This window comes from Amblyomma maculatum, chromosome 5 (assembly GCF_055883805.1).
Source record: "Amblyomma maculatum isolate TAMU_Amacu chromosome 5, ASM5588380v1, whole genome shotgun sequence".
In the NCBI taxonomy this organism is placed as follows: Eukaryota; Metazoa; Arthropoda; class Arachnida; order Ixodida; family Ixodidae; genus Amblyomma; species Amblyomma maculatum.
Window position 1 is genome coordinate 40639988 of NC_139348.1, and position 21027 is coordinate 40661014.

At 51.0% G+C, this 21027-nt stretch overlaps 2 protein-coding genes across 2 annotated transcripts; one reads left to right on the forward strand and one right to left on the reverse strand.

Moving 5' to 3' along the window:
• The first annotated feature begins 12607 nt into the window (after positions 1–12607).
• LOC146188121 (uncharacterized) lies at positions 12608–14586 on the forward strand. The gene is made up of 3 exons (XM_084603648.1): positions 12608–13109; positions 13717–14282; positions 14401–14586. Exons 1-3 carry the CDS (start codon positions 12798–12800, stop codon positions 14516–14518), a joined length of 996 nt encoding a protein of 331 aa, XP_084459774.1. The 5' UTR covers positions 12608–12797; the 3' UTR covers positions 14519–14586.
• An 849-nt stretch (positions 14587–15435) lies between these two features.
• LOC146188122 (uncharacterized) lies at positions 15436–17118 on the reverse strand. Its single transcript, XM_084604995.1, has 4 exons — positions 17036–17118; positions 16690–16889; positions 16201–16528; positions 15436–16133 (listed from the first exon to the last, which is right to left on the reverse strand). The coding sequence occupies exons 1-4, from the start codon at positions 17116–17118 to the stop codon at positions 15437–15439; spliced, it is 1308 nt and encodes a 435-aa protein (XP_084461121.1). The 3' UTR covers position 15436.
• Between the last annotated feature and the right edge of the window lie 3909 nt (positions 17119–21027).

A 21027-nucleotide genomic window follows, 5' to 3' on the forward strand; every position in this document is an offset into this window, starting at 1 on the left:
GCCGCAGCGCGTGCTCATCCCCTAGCGACGAAATTCTGAGGCGCTCACCAGGCACGACGCCGCCGAGGCGCCTTGACTGGCCGTACAACACGGGCTGCGCGGGCTTTCTCCGCGTGCCGCTCGCGCTCGTCTCCTCTCGGCAACAGCGGGTGCAAGCAGACGCCCGGCGACAGCGCCGTGCCTATTTTGGTTTGGTTTGTGCGGTTTAACGTACCAAAGCGACTAAGGCTATGAGAGAAGCCGTAGTGGAAGACTCTGGAAATTTCGATCCCTGGAGTCGCTGACATCGCACAGCACACGGGCGCCACCACTCCGTTTCACCTCCATCGAAACTTAGCCGCCGGCGTTCGGGAACGAATCCGAGACTCCGGCACAGTAGTCGGGCTGTTCGTCAGTGGGCAATTTTGCGATGTTGAAGCGGTGTCGTGCTTGGTTCCCTTGCGCCTTGGCTTTCTCAAATGACGAATTCGACTACTGACTGATGTGTTATGCACTGAAGCTCTAGACAAGTGCCACGAATTGTATACGTTGTTGTTGTTGTGGCTGTAGGAACAAGGAAAAGAAAATGCACGGGCCTGCTACTGGCTCTGTAGCTGAGCCACCTCCGCTGCCTGGAAACTGATTTATTTATAGGAAGGAAAAGGCGCGGTAACTGTCTCACTTGATTTTCTGTGGACACCGCAACCGCGCCGTAAGATAGGGGAGGAAGATGGGAGTGAAAGTGGAAAGAGAGAAAGAGGAGCCGTAGTGGAGGGCTACGGAGTAATTTCGACCACCTGGGGATTTTTAACGTGCGCTGACATCGCACAGCACACGCCCCGCCGGGGTGGTGCAGTTGTAAGACGCCCGACTACTGTGCCGGAGTACCCGGGTTCGAACCCGACCCAAGGCGAAACGAAGAGGCGTCCGCTGCCTTTATTGATTTGTTTATAGGAAGGGAAAGGCGCGGTAACTGCCTCACTTGATTTCTGTGGACACCGCAACCGCGCCGTAAGGGAAGGGAGGAAGATGGGAGTGAAAGTGGAAAGAGAGAAAGAGGAGCCGTAGTGGAGGGCTACGAAGTAATTTCGACCACCTGGGGATCTTTAACGTGCGCTGACATCGCACAGCACACGACGCCTCTTCGTTTCGCCTCCATCGAAACACAGCCGCCGAGGTCGGGTTCGAACCCGGGTACTCCGGCACAGTAGTCTGGCGTCTTACCACTGCACCACCGCGGCGGGGCCGTCCGCTGCCTAGTGCCTCGTGCGGACAGGAGAGAGAAAGTAGAGAAGAAAGAAAAAGAAGAGGGAGAGAAATACGTGCGCCGCAACAGCCGTTGTCCATCACCTAAGTAGTGGCGGGTGCAATGACGGCCTACAACAGATAAAAATTTGGTGGCTTGCTAGCCCCCGCCGCAAACGGCGTTGGCCTACCGTCCCAGCCCCGTAGTGCCAGGAACAACCACCCTTCACCACCTCCCCCTCTTGGTCCAATTGTATACGCACGCGAAATATCAGTGCAGTACGTCACGACTCTACAGCTGTAAGTGGCAAGTAATTGGAATGCTGCATCACCTGCGGGGACAAGAAACAGCATGCCGGGGGTCCTTCACTATACAGTGCGCACGTACGTAGCGGCCCATGTAAGCTTCCAGCATGTACGTACAATTTCAAAGGTGAAAAATGGCAGGCACCATCTCAAATGAAAAGCTCTGTTGTACACATGAACCGTTGTACTTTATAGATTGCGGCGCGATGCAAAGGAGGTGCTAAAATAAGCGCACGAAGAATGTAGTTTTTCAGGTTAACGACCCAAGAGCGATTGCAGCAGGCGGTCAAAGCCGCATTGGAGGGCTCCGGAACAGTTGACATTCTTTAGAGCACCCTGTACGGGAAATACGCTAACCACGTCCATGAATTAAGGCAGCACCGGCTAAGATTACAAGGCAGCCAGGTGCTGAGTAAGGCGTCGGCTTTATGCAATCGGACATCGACGCAGTGGCGGTCACCGAAGAAGAGACGGACAGTATATAATTGAGAGAGACCTTAACAGGTTTACGATCAGCACAGGAACGGATAACTTTCAGCCTTGTTCTTGAAGGGGTTCCCCGTGTTCCTGTCCCTGGGTGGAGAATTTACTTTTTATATAATTCCCAATTAGTATCTGAGAATTGTAGTAGTAATAGAGACTTTATCAAGGCGCAACCCTTAGGCGCCTAATACATCGATGGCCTGCTGGACGAGCAGGCGCTGTACTAGGCTCTTACAGGAGTGGGTGAACTAATGGGATCGTTATACAAAATGAAAAACATCAGAAACACAATCAAGAGACGGATCGGGTAGCTCGAGGATAAGTACGCTGCCAAGCTCCCGGACCATCCAATCTCGAAGAACCTACGCCGGTGCCTTGCGAGTACTCGGCGATACTTGCATATTATAAGGGGGGGGGGGGGGCGAGACGTAGATACGCGCCACCACATAAAGATCTCAACAAAGAAGAGGCGGGTATATAGCGAAAACTACAGGCAGGGACGTTCTCGAATCTGTACGTACAAAACATTATTAACCCCACGGCATATCCGCCCTTATGCCCGTGGTGTGGTGAAAAACCCAAGATGTATCATATAACATGGGCGTGCCAAACGATTGACGGGGTAAACGTCGTGCAAGACCCTAGTGCAGAGCAATGGGATGCAATGCTGGCCAGAGACCGCTGTGAAGACCAACGAGGTCTGATACAGCGTGCTCTACGGGCGGCGGAAGCAAGTGGAGCCCTGGAATAAGGACACCAACCAGTGCTGAAGGCTCCACAAAAGGAGCAACCACGAAGAATACCCTGATCAAATAAAGTTATTCAATTAATGCCGTCGAGTCCTGGGTGGTGAATGCGGCGCAAACTCACAGACAGTCGAACTCTTCAGTCTATCTGGCCCAAGCCTTCCCCCATGAACAACTAGGAAATAATTTGCTGACGCCATCGAATTGCGACGCCACGTCTTGAGTTATTCATACGACGCAAACAGGTGGTCGCAAATAATTTTCTCAGGCCAGCGGGCGTCCAACTCAGCACCGCAGTCGCGATTTGGACAAACTTAGAAACGACACTCCCCATTTTCAGCCACTTGTGTTCGCTTGTGTTCATTCAAGGCCCTGCCGCGGTGGTGCAGTGGTAAAATGCCCGACTACTGTGCCGGAGTACCCGGGTTCGATCCCGACCGCGGCGGCTTCGTTTCGATGGAGACGTGAAACGAAGAGGCGTCCGTGTGCTGTGCGATGTCAGCGCATGCCGACTCCCCTGATGGGGCTGGGACAGCTGGGTCACCGCCGCTTGCGGCGGGGGCTCGCCTGCCACAGTATTTTTATCTGTTGTAGGTCGTCATTGCACCCGCCATCGTTTCGGTGGTGGATGACGGCTGTTGTTGCGGCGCGCGCCTTTCTCTCCCTCTCCCTTTTTTTTTCTCTATTTTCTGTTCTGTCTGCACGAGGCAGCGGAGGTGGCTCAGCTACAGAGCCAGTAGCAGGCCCGTGCGTTTTCTTTTCCTTCTTCCTGCAGACACAACAACATTCAGCGCACGTTAAAGATCCCCAGGTGGTCGAAATTACTCCGTAGCCCTCCACTACGGCTCCTCTTTCTCTCTCCTTCCACTTTCACTCCCACCTTCCTCCCTTCCCTTATGGCGCGGTTGCGGTGTCCACAGAAAACAAGTGAGACAGTTACCGCGCCTTTCCCTTCCTATAAATAAATAATAAATCAAATCAGCGGAGGTGGCTCCGCTACAGAGCCAGTAGCAGGCACGTGCATTTTCTTTTCCTTCTTCCTACCACCACAACAAAAACGCATTGTTTAGGGCAGCATTTTATTTTCCCTTCCTAAACCACGCGATTATTTCTCCACATTAGACACACTCCGGTCTCTGCCACTATCCACAGGGTCACAATTTTAGCATATAGTGACATATTTATATTAAAAAAATTACGAGGGACTTTAGCGACTAAAGTAGTGAAAGGCGAAGGCCTGAGTGCGCATTCTGCTACGCAACTGGCACTAATTAGTAATTAATTAATTAATCATTAGGTAGATAACTGATTAATTAGGATGTATTACATTACGTAATTAGTTATTATATTAGTAATGAATTAAGCAAGTCATTGATTAGGTAATTATCAATCAATTAATTAGTTAATAATTTAAAATAAATTAAATAATTAGGCATTATATACCAATTGATAATTGATTGCCACTTGGCTATATAAGGCAGGCATTCGCGCATACTGTGGTGGGGCTCTGTGACTTGTCGACACCTCTATGATGTCATCCCGCCTCGGCCAATCAGAGCCGCCGCAAAAGCAGGACACATCTTGTCCACGACAGCATGAGCCATTAAAGGCTTTCGCCTTAATACATAAGTTTCAACGCACCACCAATCGGCGTTAGGTTGAAGAGTATTAGCTGTCCAAAGCGGTTCCCCACTGAGTGGCATGCACATTTGAATTTCACCCCTAGGCTCCAAATTCGTGTATCAACATGTTGAACACGTAAAAACGATTCATTTTGTACCGTCCACGTCCTCCTCCTGCTTAAAGGCGCTCGGCTACTGAACCGGAGTACCCGGGTTCGATCCCGACCGCGGAGGCCGCGCTTCGATGGAGGCACAGCGAAGTGGCGTCCGTGTGCTGTGTGATGTCAGTGCAGGTTGAAGATCCACAGGTGGTCGAAATTACTCTTGAGCTCTCCTCTATGCCACCTCCACCTCCTTTCCTTGTTTTTGTTGTGACTGTAGGAATATATAATTAAAAAACTCTGGCTTAGCTGTAGTTAAGCCTAGGAGATTGCGAAAACAAGAGAGGCGGAGTGTCTTCAATGGAAGACGACCCCACCTGTTAGGGTGCCTTGATGCGCGCGCCCTCGCCCGGAGGAGGGGGGTGCGAGCATCGAGGCACCCTACCTCTTGTTAGACCACAGCGCACCTAGTGGCAGAAGCACGAAACGCCCGGCGTGGCTACGAGGAATGCTACGCTGAAGAGCCGACTTGGTAGCCCATCTTCGCCTGGCTTATGACGTCACATCATCTGTTAGACTACAGCGTACTTAGTGGGAGAAGCGCGAAACGCCTGGCGTAACTACCAGACCACGCTACGCTGAAGTAGAGTCCCTCTAGCTGAAGAGCCTACTTGGTAGCCCAACTCTCGAACTGGTATGTCAGTAGTCACGTGGTGTAAAGCGTAACTACCGGACCACGCTACGCTGAAGAGCCGACTTGGTAGCCCAGCTCTCGCGCTGGTATGACGTCAGTAGTCACGCGGTGTAAAGCATAACTACCGGACCATGCTACGCTGAAGGCTCGAAACCTGGCGTAGTATTGCTTTCGCAATAAAAGGCTAGCGCCCCAGCCTTCTGCCTTGATTGTAGGAATAAGGAAATGAAAATGCACGGGCCTGCAACTGGCTCTGTAGCTGCGGACAGAAGAGAAAAATAGAGAAGAAAAAGAAGAGGGAGAGAAAGGCGCGCGTCGCAACAGCTGTCATCCACCACCGAAATGGTAGCGAGTGCAATGACGGCCTACAACAGATAGGAATACGTGGCAGGCTAGCCCCCGCCGCAAGCGGCTGTGACCTACCAGTCCCAGCCCCGTAGGGCCAGGAGCAGCCACCGTCTCCGCAAGCGGCGGGCGCCTACCAGGAATGCGCGCGCCCCCCTCCGCCGCTCCGGAGGGTGGGGACATTTTTTGAAAGGGTCAGTGGCGCGTCTACGCCTCCATAATTGAGCCCACGCAAGTGTCCGGACGTCCGCTGAATCGTTTCTCGAATTGACGAGCCTGGTCGGTCCGTCTCTCGGCGTGGTGTTCCGGGTGCATCCGTTTGGGAGTTGGAGGAATGCGAGGATTTAGGCGATATTCCGGTGTAAGTTCAGCGTAACTTGGGGCGATCTCAGCGGGGAGATCCCAACTTGCTGCAGTACCGCTTGGCCAGTGTGTGTGAGTGAGAGCCACTCATCCTGGGTGGTGAGGGTTGCTTCGATCACTTCGCTCACGGTATTGGAGATTCCAAGAGCCATAAGCTTATGGGTAGCTGTGGATATGGGAAGACCTAGGGCCGTCTTGTATGCTTTTCAAAGTGACGCCTCTAGCTGTTCGCTTTCGGCACGAGTGAGACGTAAGTAAGGTCCAGAGTAGGTGATGCGGGAGCAGATGAAAGCTTGAACGAGGCGCAGGAGGTTGGACTCTCGCATGCCATGATGCTTGTTGGAGATTCGCTTAAGGAGGCATCCGATCTGTACCACCGACTGGTCGATGCTTTGGAGCTTGATGCTGTTGCTGCCGTTAGCCTGCAAGTGCAAGCCCAAGATCCTGATATTATCTGTTGGAGGAATCGGGTTTCCTTGCACCTGGAGGTTGATGTCAGGAAGTATCTCTGGAGGGCGTCGTCCCGGGGAAGGGATGATGATATACTCGGACTTTGTCGCCGCCGAGCAGGTGAGGCCAACTATACTTAGATAATCTCCGATCCGTTCGATGGCGGTCTGTAAAGTCTCTTCAATCTGGCCATCACTGCCGCACGTGATCCAAAGTGTGAGGTCGTCAGCATAAATGCTGTGATGCAGGGGGGGGGGGGGGGGAAGGATGTCGACCAGTAGCTTCAGCAGGCCTATCAGTGCGATGGTAAAAAGCATAGGCGAAAGTACGGCGCCTTGCGGCGTGCCATGGTTTCCCAGAGAGATGATGGAAGGATCTCCCGTGCCGGTTTTAAGTTGCACTGTGCGGTCCATGAGGAAGTCTCGGATGTACGCATATGTGAGATGTCCAACACCGAGAGCCTGAAGTTATTGAAGAATCGCTTCATGGAGGACGTTGTCGAATGCCTTGGGAACATCGAGGCCGACGATGGCTTCCGTGTCTAGTGTACGTCTCATGACTACCTGATGATGGAGAAGAAGCATATTGTCCGGGGCTGCTAAATGAGGGTGGAAGCCGAACATTGTGTCTGGTAGAAGATGGTTGTCTTCAAGGTATCGTGACGGTCTGGTCTGGATAACGTGTTCCATCAGCTTCCCAACGCAGGACGTGAGGGAGATGGGACGTAGGTTGGCCAAGGTTGGTGGTTTGCCCGGCTTGGAGAGGAGGACTGGATTGGCGCATTTCCACTCCTGAGGGATCGTACCGCTGGCCCAACATTCTTGAAAATAGTCGGTAAGGGCATGAATGAATGCGTCATCTAGATTCCTAAGCATTTTATTTCAAATGCGGTCAGGGCAGGCCGCCGAAGTTGTCTTGAGGTGATTCAGTTCTGCTCGGACCTCCACAAAAGTGATTGGAGCGTCTAGACAGAGATTGTCCCCGCCCTTACCACCCATCGAAGCCAGCGATGGTGGCGGTAGCTCTCGCCCCTCATCGCAGCTGGTACACAGCCTGCAGTCTAGTAACGTTGGCCTGCAGCATTCGCAATGCAGAAACAGTCACCGCAGCTGAGAAGGTTGCCATTGCGCTAGCGCTAGCCGACACTATAATATCAAAATCATCATCAGTGATTCTCAACACCTAGGCTATTCGCAACTACGATGCTGGCCGTATCTCTTGCCAGGCGTCACACATTTTACGTTCTACAGCACCTGTCGGGGACAAAAACGGAGAAAGGCCAGAACCGAAGGGCGTGTCAGGAGACGGCGGTTTCGTCCCCCTTATCGCCGGCCGAGCGGCCACTCGCGGGTGTGTGCGCGCGCGCGTCTGTGTGTGTGTGTGTGTGTGTGTGTGTGTGTGTGTGTGTGTGTGTGTGTGTGTGTGTGTGTGTGTGTGTGTGTGTGTGTGTGTGTATGTGTGTACGCGCCTCAGTGCTTTTTCGGAAATGGCACGGCTGCTCCTTGCCACTGCCGGCCAGTCGACCAACGGCTCGTCGCCCCTAAAAGCGTCCCGATCCACTGGCGCCGTCGAGGACATAGCCGGGGCCATAATTCACGAAACTCTGCGGGCCTGCACCACATGTCGGCAGAAGAGGTTCTTGGAAACCTAGCGGGCACAGCGATGGGCCTAATAAGACGCGGACGCCCACCTGCCCTGAAATTCGAGCTTACGAGGGGGCTGCGGGTCAGCACCGGGGACGCGAGGAGGATTCCTCTATTATCAACACCGCCGAACGAGCGCCGCGCGACTGCCAGGCTCCAAGGGCCCACGCAAGCGGGGGGGGGGGGGGGGGGGGGCCCTCTAAAGAAAAAGAGAAACAAGTGAATGCCTGGAGAGGGAAACACGGCCAACATTCCTCGAACAGTAGCTTGCAAGACGCCCAACGAAACGGTCGTCAGTTTGAATTCCTGTACAGTTTCTTCCATATGTAGCCATTAAATCGTTAAGTTTCACCGGAGTTTTATTCTGTGACCAAATTATCTCAACGCAGACACGACGACAACAACGATTACGAAAGACAGCACCCTCTTCCACATCTCGCTTACTTCTTTGGGCTCCAGCCCACGAGCCGCTCAGCGGAAACGCCCAGGCGCACTCTCGCTCGAGATCTCAGCTGCCGAGCCGAGAGTATGATCAGCCACCCTGCTTCCGCTGACACTAATGTCTCACGCGCTTGTCTACTCACCACTTACACGGACATACTCCAGCACTACCGACTTCAAAGATGCACATATCCTCCCGCACACCGCGATCTAACAAGACACGAGGCCGTCCAATGGCATAAACTACAAAGTGGCAGCTTCCCACACCACATCTTACACAGCAGGATCTTTCCGGAACAGATAGCCCCCATGTGTAAACACTGCTCAACTCCGGCCACTCTCATACACATGGCTTGGACTTGTACACACTACAACACAGACAACTCACACACACCAGAGACGTGGGAGTCTCCTGTGTACTTCCGAGGCAGCAGACCAACGCTGGCTTATCCAGCGCGCGGTGGAGGCCGCAGCATCCCAACGGATCCCCGCCGACCTCCTCTAAGCCAGCGCAACCGGTCCTTTGACTGGTCCCCTGTTTTTGGGCGCAATAAAAGAGTTCATTGCCACCACCCACGCAAGTGTGTCCCGCTTTTGCGGCGGCTGTCGCGTGGCGTTCCTTGGCGCGCGTTCAAGTTTGGGATTGCAGATAACAGGAACGCTCCTGAAGCACTATGAGAAGTGTGAGCCAAAATATGGCGGAGTGGGCGTGAGGGCGCGCGCATCGGGGGTACCCTAACCATTCCCAGCTGTTGTTGTTGTGGCTGTAGGAAGAAAGAAAAGAAAATTTGGAGGACGCTTAAGCTTCGCCTTCAAGAGTGGAACGCGATGGCGTTATTGCACCTCGTTTGCACCGCCCACTCATTCGCTCGGTATGCTCTTGAGTCACACAAAGACATAGTTTTCATACTCAACACTTCTGAGCACCACGCAGAAGCAAAGATTCCTCGGAAGCAGCTCGGCACACATCGCAGGGGACGCTTTCCCAGCAGAAGCGCTACGGCGCAGCGATCACGTCAGAGGCGTCCGGCATCAGACGCTGCACCTAGCAATCGCGCTGTGAGCGGAAAGAGGAGCCGCGTCGCCTAAACACCACTTTTCGAGTGACGCACGCTGGATGTTGGAAGGGGAGAGAGCGAGAAAACTTATTAAACGCAAGGGTATTGGGGCATCCTCGCACCGGTACCCGCGCGGCCCGAAGGGGAGAAACGGGTGAGCGAAGATAGTGATCTAAAGAAAGGAAAGACGCTTGATTCTACAACCCGTGAGGGTGCACGGGAGAAACGTCAGGGGCGAGTGGCGCGCCACGTGTCGGGGCAGCGCCGCACATTGCGAGGAGGGGTTCTTCTGTGTTTGCCGCAAGATGGCTCTGCATGTGCGCAGAGCGCAGAAGAAATATAGCGGAAACGTACTTCGCTACTCGTGTAACTGCGACTTCTGTAAGTAACATGCTCATAATTACCGATATACACCGCAGTATAACGTTCTACGGCACGTTTCTAAGGCAAAACTGCCTATAGAAAGACCAGGGCGGAGTCCGAGGATACAGAGATCAAGGACATTAAGGATTGGGTAGAGGGTATCAAATCCGACTGGGAAAAAGTCACTAAGAAGGTCACTCTCCCCAACAAAACGCCCAACGTGGATAAACATCTCTTACACCTCTGGGATGCTAGACGGGGGTTGCTAAAGAGATGAAAAAGGCAGAAGCACAACAGAAAACTCAAGCTAAAGATCGCCGAGGTCACAAAACAAGCCGAAGAATATGCGATGGAGCTCTCAAAACAGGACATGGGACCACAAATGCAACGATCTACAGGGGACTTTAGGTTTGGCCAAGACGTGGGCATTGCTAAGGGCTCTCATAGACCCAACTAAGACCAAATGTGAAAACCATAAGACAATCCAAAGGATCGCGCACCAATTCCAAGGTACAGACCGGGAACTGCTAGAGAACATCAAGCAGTGATACATCGGTGACGAAACGGGCGCCGACTACAGCCCGCCATACACGGGAGAAGCAAATCCCACTCTTGACGAACCCATTGCTATAGAAGAAGTCAGACACGCTGTTATGCCTGCCACAAAAAACACCACCCCAGGCAAGGATGGCATTACCAACGTCATGATTAGGACCTTGGACGAGAATTCAATCCACAGATTTACTGAATTCATCAACACACACTGGGAGCAGGGGACCATCCCGAAAGACTGGTCTCATGCGGAAATAGTAATGATTCCTAAATCTGGAAAAACTCCCAGCCTGGAAAATCTACGACCCATTTCATTGACGTCATGTGTGGGAAAGGTATACGAAAGAATTGTGCTTCAGAGGTTGCAGACCCACCTGGAGGACAATGACCACATGCCGCACACTATGTTCGGATTCCGAAAACATCTATCAACACAGGACATCCTCCTGCAGATCAAGGAGGAGGTGCTTAACACGGTCCCGAAATACGGAGAAAACATCTTGCTCGCGCTCGACCTTAAAGCGGCATTCGACAATGTCAGTCACAGGGCAGTGCTAGACGGGCTCTGCAACTTAGATTGCGGGCAGAGAATACACAGCTACATGAAAGCCTTCTTGAGTAACAGAACCGCCATCATTGGAATAGGCGGCATCAGGACAGACACCTTCCCGACCCCCCAAAAGGGAACGCCGCAAGGCTCAGTGATATCCCCTGTGCTCTTTAACATTGTTATGATCGGCTTAGCAAAAAAACTCGAAGAAATTGAAGGAGCCAGACATGCTATCTATGCTGATGACATCACGATCTGGGTGACCAGGGGATCCTTAGGAGAAAAGCAAGACTGTCTGCAGAGAGCAGCAGACGCTGTCAACGCATACGCTCGACACTGCGGCCTTGAATGTTCTCCGGAGAAATCTGAGGTGCTCAGAGTCCACAGAAGAGGGTACGATCTGCACAACTCCATAGACATCTACATAGAGGAAAAGAAGATCCCGGAAGTGTCGCAAATAAAAATCCTAGGCATGCGGATACAAAGCAACTGCCGTTTAGATCAAACAATCAGGCAGCTAGCAAGTACCACCGCGCAGATCACGCGAATGATAGCAAGAATCTCCAACAGAATACGAGGCATGTCCGAGGAGGACACATGTAGGCTAGTACAGGCCCTCGCTGTAAGCCGAATTGTATATGGCGTCCCCTACCAAATTCCGCTCGAACAGGAAAAAGAACAACTGGAGGCAATCCTGAGGAAAGCCTACAAATGCGCTCTTGGACTACCGGTCAACACCTCGACCGAAAAATTCAATAAACTGGGCATAAACAACACAGTGCAAGAGCACATCGAGGCCCACCTTCTCGCGCAGAGAATAAGACATGCTGACGCAAACGGGAAGGAACACGCTAAATATACTGGGCATGAGAGATGCTTGCAGAGAAATAAACAGCACGGGCAGCATACCGAAAGAAATAAGAGAAATCATTAAGGTAAACCCGATTCCGAAAAACATGCATCCGAAAATACACAAGGCCAGAAGAGAGGCAAGATCCGAGGCACACGAAAGAAGCCTCGCAGGAAAAAAAAAACATATTGTACGTCGACACGACCACATACAAAGAACAACGCGCAGCGGTAGCCAGTGTGGTTGATCACCAGCTTAAAGAAGTTAACTGCGCCTCGATCAAGAGCAACAACATTCACGAGGCTGAGGAAGCGGCAATCGCTCTTGCTATCACCCACCAGGGTGAGGAGGCTACCACAAAAATAATTACGGACTCGCAAGAAGCATGCAGAAGGTATAGCAGCGGACGCATATCCACTGTGGCCATCCGCATACTCAAGACAAGAAAAATCAGCTTTTCGAGATGCTTCATAACGTGGACACCAGGCCATGAGACTGTCAAAGGTAACCAACGTGCCGACGCCAATGCCCGAGCATCCCTATTGCAAAAACCAGCGTCTCCAGTGCGAAACCAGTAAGATTTTCGCGCTGGTTTTGCACTGGATCTGTTGGGCACGCTGGAGGTCTGCGATATTCACTGGAGCACTAACGGGAAGACACTGGCTGCACTGGTGCGACGGAAGAAAAACGCTGGGATTAGCCTTTTGACGCTGGGTGTGTCGCTGGCATCCGCGATGCACTGGGAGAAGCGCTGTATGTGCGCTGGGGCCGCACTGGTCCCAGTGTCCCAGTATAGGAGGTATTCACATGACGTCACACGCTAGGGTCGCTGCAGTCGATCGCAGTCGCCACCATATCCGTGGTCGTTCCAGTCTTTCGCCCTTTCGTTTCCGCCGGCAGCCGCTGTTAACGACTGTGCTGGAGCTGTGCCGTGTCGATTCGATATTTTCAGAAAAAACAGCGCAGTGCAGCATTTTTAAGATTTGCTTTTAGCGGATCGCTCAGAATGCGGCTAAGCGAGTACGCACGTGAGTTGAAAGACCCTGAAAAGTCGCGCTATGTGGACAAAGTGCATTTGTGCGGCGGTGTCGACCCTCTTGATTTGAATGAAGCAGAAGTGAAGTACGACGTCAATCTTTTGCCACGTGTGGACCTCACCGACATAAAGGATTACTTTGTCCATGCCACCAGCTTCATAACTAGAGAGCAGCTGAAATGCTACAAGGCATTAGAAGCCCACAATTACCTCACCAGCGGTTGGGTGCGGGAACCGCGCCTCAAAGTTCTCGCCGACAGCCGAGTTGTCATCGTAGGCAAGGTAAGCTCGTTTGTTTTCTTGCTGCACCCTTACATGTTGCTTCACGGGTTTAACTGTTGTGAACTGCAGTGATCGCGTGGTGTCGAGCATTGGCTATTTTTTTTTTTGTCGCATTTATGAGAACGGTTTAATGGCCTCGGAGTCATCGGCAGTGGCAGAAGTGTGCCGACTGTTCGATCAAACAGTACGAAATTTGTAAGCGTTTCGTCACTGATTTAAGCGTTGTGTACGGCAGCGATCGCAAAGTGTCGGAAAGTGTTTTTTTTTTTTTTTTGCGTTCCGCGAACACCTTTTGACTGCGCGTCTCACATCGGCAGCGCTGTAAAGTTGGTCTGCTGTGCGACTGCAAAACAAGTGATGTTTTACCATAATATTCAGCTGCCGAGACACTGACAGTCATGCTTTCTGCCAGATCTTCATTGCAGCTTTTGGTGCACGCATGTACACGGACGGGTTGCTAATTATTGCCCATCAGCTAATTTTTAGTCATACTTCTGTGGCACCATCGTAGGCATCGTTTGCATTTTTTGTAACCCCTTGCGAGATAGCAATATCCTTAGGGCTTTTGTGGATTTTTTTTAACCACCTTATTCTCACTTTTATGCAGATTCTACACTCTCAGTCAGTGAGTGACAAACCACTGTACCCCTGGCTCCTCGTACACCAAGATGGCAATGTGCAAGCCGCCCATTGCACATGTAAGGCAGGCTTAGGGGAAGCTTGTTCCCACATTGGTGCAGTTTTGTTCTACATAGAGGCTGTCGTGCAAAGACGGGATGGACAAGCTTGCACTGATAAAGATAATGCCTGGCTTCCTCCACCAGTACGTTTCATTGAACCTAAACCTGCATCAGATGTCAGCTTTACATCCTCAAAAATGAAGAAGAGGATAATGAATGGAGAAACACCATATCGTGCGAAACGGCGCTCAATGAACATTAAACCGACTACAGATGAGCAGTGGTCACAGTTTTTAGCAACATGCCACCGAAGTGGGAGCCGACCAGCACTTCTGTCTCTGGAACCACAGTATGCGCACGAGTTCATCCCTGTTGCAACCCAGTTTCCAAGTGCCATCCTCACAAACATGCAGCAGGACTATCAACTACCACATGGAGTGCCGTGGTGGAGAGATGTTCCCAGCTGGCTGAAAGCATCAAGGTGGAGCCACAGGTACAGTATGACTGGCCTTTGTACTTACATTTTTTATCTAGCTCTGCTTACTTGGCTAGAGCATAAAAAAAAAGCCAGCGAGTGTACCTAGGCTGTAACAGTTTGTTTTGCATTTCAGCTTGCAGATAACATCGAGAAGAACACAAGAGAACAAGCCAAATGCACTAAGTGGTTCGCTTTCAGGGCTGGCCGTGTCACTGCATCTAATGCAAAGGCAGTCTGCCGAACATCACTGACTGATCCTGCAATGTCACTACTCAGAAAAATTTGTTACCCTGAAACCACAAGCTTTTGGTCCCCACAGACTGCTTGGGGGAAAGAAAAAGAATCAAAGGCAAGAGATGCCTACAAGGCTGTGTCAGAAAATATACACCTAAATTTTGCGTGCAAAGATTCAGGGCTGCACATCTCAACCGAGCAGCCATATTTAGCCGCCTCTCCTGATGGCATCATAAATTGCACCTGCTGCAAAGAAGGCGTCCTAGAAATAAAATGCCCGTATAATGGCAGAGAAGAGCATGTTCGGGAGCTAACCAAACAGAAGTTCTCCTGTGTAACTCAAGAGCGACCACCCTTATTACTACCAGGTACAGTTACAAATGTTTGTATGCAAAGTAAACTACTGTGATTTTGTGCTGTGGACACTGAAGGACTTTATTGTGATCCGTGTTTCCGAAGACACACAGTTCTGCAATATAATGGTGAAGCGCTGTGAAGAGGACTTCAAGACAATTCTTCTGCCCGAATTGTGCTTCCGCTACTGGACAGATAAAAGCAGTCGTGAGCTTCAAGACTGTGCTGAAAACAGTGAGAGAAGTGGACATTTGCCAGTTACTACTGGAGACACTGAGAGGAGTGATGGAAACCAACAAGGCCCTGTGAAAGACACTGAGACCTCTCAAGAGCAGGTTTACTGCTTTTGCCAAGAACCTGAATCAGGCAAGATGGTGATGTGTGACAATGCTTCGTGCAATTATGTGTGGTTTCACTTCAAATGCGTGAAGCTGAAAGCAGCACCAAAAGGAAATTGGTACTGCCGTGAGTGCAAAAAGGTGTAGCACGTGTAGTGCAACAACTATTGCTTTTTCCCCACAGTAGTAGAGTGAACACTAAACATTTACAAAAGCTGAATAGTCTCTCATCTTTCTCCGCAGTCACCCAAATGGAATAGTAAAGTTACTTGTATTGCATAGTGCTGCACATACAAAAGCTATCTTATCAAGAACAGTGGGACCGTTTTCAGCAGATGCAAGCACCTCCACAGGCAGTGTGTACTTTAAAATTCGGTACTTATTGCGGAGCAGTCCAATGACTCTCTCGACGTGAATCCTAACATTTGCAAGCCTTCGAGTCTTTTCCACTTCACACGCCGAAAGTTGGGGCTTGCCTCTGGTGAAAGCAGGAATTACAAGCTTTGCACAGTGAAGCCCAACACTGTCCCCGATAGTAAAGCCCCTGTCTGCCAAAACATAATCTCCAGGCTGGAGGTTATTCAGTACACCACATGATTCTGTAATGACCTTGTCACTTGTGCGCCCACACCATCCACGAGAAATAAATGTGACGACACCCTGTGGGGCTATCCCGATTAGATACTTGATTGTATTGTGGTGTTTATAGTTCGAATATGTGTGTGATCTTGGCAAGAGAGATGAAGGTCGCTCTATAAACACCTCAAAACAGTCGAGTATCACGGCTACCTTTGTCCCGAAAGACTGCCGAAAAGACATAGGCATTGATGCCTGCCGCTCTGCAGAACCTGGCCATCTCACAGCATGAGAGAGGCGAACAAAGGCAACATCAATCCACTTGTTGACGACCCTTGACACAGTTGGCTGGGATATGTGAAACCTGCAAGTGACAAGACAAAAGATTTTTTACACACAGCACTTATCAACTAGGTGTAAAAGGCGGTTACCTGTATGCCAAATCCTGCAATGGCACGTTTAAACGAAGCCGGATGAGGAATATGAGCATCTCCTGGAAGAGGGTGAGACTGTTCCGGCTTGTGTGTGTGATGCTTTCCTTAAGGACTTCAAGAAGGCCAATCAGAATGGTGAAATTTGGCAGTCCTGTGTAAAACTGCAGCATGTCCTCATTCTCCTTCATACAGTCTTCAGTAAGAGACTGCTTGTTCAGTTTGTTTCGCACTTCTCCCAGCTCTACAAGCAAGTGGCGATTTTCATTTTCAATGGCCTCAATTTGCTCCATTGTCATGTCTGTGACTTGTGAAAAGTCTGCCTTCCCTGAAAAGTGATACCACCGAAAACAATGTGCAAACAGCAAATCAAGTCACCGCAAGGACAGCATGATCAATTAAAAAAATGGCTTTCTCTCATTGAAAGACATATGAAAATGTTGCAATTCTAAACATGCATAAACTCGAGTAAAGCAGCACCTTTGTCACCCTCATGAGAACATGCATCTCCGTCGGTGCATTCTTGATTAGGTGCCTCTCTAATATCGGGACAATCGCTAAAAAGCTGTTCACCGTCTTCCTGGGGCACTGGCGAATCTCTTCCAGCATTGCTTCCATTCTGTACATTGATATCCTGCTGCTCCAAAGGGCTGTGTGATCGCTCCGCTCGTCGCCTTTTCCTCGTGTACCTGAAAGGAAGTCTTACATTCAGCTACCTGACAAATGCAAAATCATCAGGTTCCTTTTGAGTGAAGATGTTAAAAGCCTGTCGGAGGTAACCAGTGGCAGCATTTATGAGCGCGCCAGTATGCATCCAAACCGCGGACGGTCGTACCGAGATGACGCGGCGGTGCTGTTCCCTTCGGTCCCGTGCCCAAGATAAAGGGAAGGCGCCCAGTCCGGGTTGGAATCATCCATTATGTATGCTGGACGACCTGCGTAAAGGCAATTCTGTTCAGTCGCTTACGAGCTATCTCCCGACGAGACGTGCAGCTGCTTTACGACAACAAACTGCAAGCAGTCGCTAACAACGCAGAACCGCGATCTGTGGACTTCCTGTGCTTACCTGAAATGAAATGCCTGCCACACACTCTGTAGTGGTTCGCATCGCGGTCCATATCTTTGCGGTTAATACGGCGAAACCATTCCGCCCTTCTCCGTGCCGAGATTTCGTTGGTCCGTGCGCACTGATGAGTGATGACTTTTGGTATGGGGAAAAAACCGACGTTTGCCACATTCTCATCGTTTGCACTCTTCCGCAAGTGGGCACTGCACCCGTACACAGCACAGTTCACCATGGCGGTAGGTAGAAACGCGTTTGGAAAACAAAAGGCACCCGCACGAACAAGCAGCTACCGTCCGTCCGTCGCGTACACCTAATGAACCCGACCACCAATATGGTGGGCTAGCCGTGACGACGCTCGCGCCACCTGGTAGCGCGGTCTCAGTGAATACCTCCTATAGCCGGTGCGGCCTGCGGCGTCAGCCGGAGTAGCATCCCTCAGGGGCCAACAGGGCAACAGCGTACTTTCAATCGACCATCGGGGGGCATATGGAAAATATGGTTCAAGCTAGCGCTTTTTGCTGCGAAGTCGTTGCGCATTTGTAAGAAAACAAAGGCAGTATCTTTTTTTCTAGAGTTTTCATGTTTCCATAGGTCGTTTCGAGCGTTTCGTGAGAGACAACGACCGCCGCGCCTCTATCTCATGACACACTGGCGATTAACGCACAACTAAAGCTGGTATTGAATAATGTGGGCTACCATGCATGACCAACTTCACAACTGATCTTAAGGGCACTCTAACACAATGATTACTGCCGAAATGTTCAATGCGGGCTCAATCGCAGGCGAGCGTAGCCTGCACCAAGGCCCAGTATAAACAGCAGAAAGAAAAACTAAAACCAGGAAGAGAGTAGTTTACCGAGCGATGGGCCCATGAGAGAAAAAGCAACAACATACAGCGCTTGTAATACATAATATTTGGCATGTTTCTCAAGCTTTTGCGCTCCTTCTTACTCTGCGTATCAAGCAGCCGAGCCCTCGGTCATCGCAACGCTTCCCGCAATGTTTACATACAAATAAGGTTTAGTTACACGCAATTAGGGTCATCGCTGCGGCGCTTGCCGGTATTGAAACTTGGTCGCACTTTTTTTTTTCCTTGAAGGCTTCTACTAAAGCTCCGTGTTCAGCGAAAATTACGCCCACGGTAGCAGAGCACCACCCAAGAGCCGGCGTTGGTAAATTTGCCGGCGATGTCAAACTCCACATGTTAAAATGATTCCAGTGCACAAAATAGCGCGCATAAGCACCCAGAACATTAGTTGCAAGTCGTGAGAGCAGACAGCAAGCAAAAATGATCAAGAAGTTGCAATTGTTAGAGCGGTAGCAATGGCCTGTAGACTGCGAAACATGAAGTCCCGTTATAAATGCGGGTTATGACATAAAAGGCAAAAATGTTTCAAGCAAATCCAGTTCTCGGCGTGGCCGAGTGGTTAGCGCGCTTAGCTAATGATTGATAGGTGCCTGGGGGCTGAGTTTGACGCGCTTGGTGGGCTAAGTTTTTTCTTTTTTTTTTACTTTTTTTTAGGTTTTTATGTACCTATCTTGTTTCGTTACTTTTTACTTTTTAATTTTTATCCCACGCCTCTTTTTTCCTCCGGGCGAACAGTGCCGCCAGTGCGGCGCGTCCCAGTATGCCGCGTCCCAGTGCGCCCAGTTTCCAGCGTCATACTGGGACCATAATCAGGTATGGCGCTGGAGCGCTGGCACCCAGTGGCACTGGTTTTTGCAATAGGGATACGCCAACCGGGGGGCGCACAACGACGGGGAACGGGACGCAGTCACTAGACGCTATGGAGCCATCCTTGAACATCAAAGAGCCTTAAGGAGGATCTATCCACCTCCCCACGAAGACCTCAATAGAGAGCAGTCGGTTGCCTGGAGACAGCTACAGACTAACACATACCCCAACCTGAGTCTACTCAGTAAAATCCACCCCACTACATATGAAAATAAATGCCCACTATGCGGAGAACCCCCTACACTCTACCATGTTACATGGGCTTGTCAAGAAACACAGGTAGCACCAATAAACACCACACCAACACCGGAGCAGTGGGAGGCTGCGCTGTCCTGCTCGATGCCTGACGACCAGCTCAAGCTGATTGACAGAGCGCGCAAGACGGCAAAGGCCACTGGGGCCCTGGACTGAGGGCCCCACCAACGCCGGGAGAATTCCCTTTGTGTAAATAAAGTTTTTCATTCATTCATTCTGTAAGTAACATGGTCATAATTACCGATATACACCGCAGTATAACGTTCTACGGCACGTTTCTAAGGCAACACCGCATTCACTAGAAGCGCTTTTGTACCGCTTTCAAGCACCGGACTCGTGGCTGAGTGGTAGCGTCTCCATCTCACACTCCGGAGACCCTGGTTCGATTCCCACCCAGCCCATCTTGGAAGCTGCTTTTTATTTATGAAGTGCATGCCGGGATTTATCGCTCACGGCCAACGCCGCCAACGACACCGGCTTTTCTGCGACACGAGCTCCTTAACGCCACCGCGTTAAAATGCACGGGCCTGCTACTGGCTCTATAGCTGAGCCACCTCCGCTGCCTCGTGCGAACAGAAGAGAAAAACAGACAAGAAAGAAAAAAGCAGAGGGAGAGAAAGACGCGCGCCGCAGCAACAGCCGTCGTCCACCACCACCGAAGCGGTGACGGGTGCAATGACGGCCTACAACAGATAGAAAGTGGCTGGCTAGCGCCTGCCGCAAGCGGCGTTTACCTACCGTCCCAGCCCCGTAGGGCCAGGAACTGCCACCCTTCACCACCTCTCCCATTCGCAGCCCCGTAGGGGCCAGGAGCTGGCACCCTCCTTCCCCATTCCTTTCCTTACGGCGCGGTACAGGTGCCAGGAGCAGCCACCCTCCTTCTCCCTTCCTTTCCGTACAGGTGTCCGCCGAGAAGTGGGACAGATACATGCGCCTTTCCTTTCATCTAAGACAATTAAACAATTTATCGCCACAGCCGCAGAAAATTACGCCTTGTTACGGAGGAGCCCCTGCTGCGCTCTGACTAAAAAAAAAACTAAAATTTCATGCAACGCATTGTGCTGTGTTAGTGATTACGATGGATTATATGGGGCTCTCATTTTGTACAACGCCAATGAGCTCTTTCTGTTTTTCGGAGAGCAACGACGAAAAAATGCTTCTATGGCATTTGAGTGTTCCTCTTACAAATGCTTCTATGGCATTTGTAAGAGAGCCCGCCGCGGAGGGCCCTCTTACAAAGCAAAAGAAAGCCCTTGGAGGGCTATCCGAGCGAGAGCGCATGTAATGATCTTGCGCATAAGGGACCGGGCGCCCGTTGTATGGCGCCACCGTCGCCTCGGTGGTACAGCGCCGCCCGCGTCGGAGTGCCGAAACAGCGGAATGCCTAGGCAGCTGAGCGGCGCAGTCGTTTCCGTTCTGCGAGGCATTTTTGAGCCTGTTCCTACCAGTCGTTTTGCGGTGTGGCTTTGAGAGCTTTGAGCTACGTTGAGTAATCGCAAGGAGTATTTGTTGACCGGGAAACCTTGAAAAAGAAAAGGGCCGTTCTCGGCAGGGCGTGCGTTTTTTTTTTTTTTGAAACCGCCCGGCGCATGGTATTTCTGTTATATACTCGAAAATTCCGCGCGCGTGATTTCACCATGCGCTAGGAACACCTTCGTTAGGCACTTGTTAAGGCGACTTCGAAGACGGGAATTTCGCCTGCACTGCGCGTCCATCTTATATTAGGTCTAGTCGAAACCTGCCTGAAGATCAAATACCGCCGAGCCGTGTA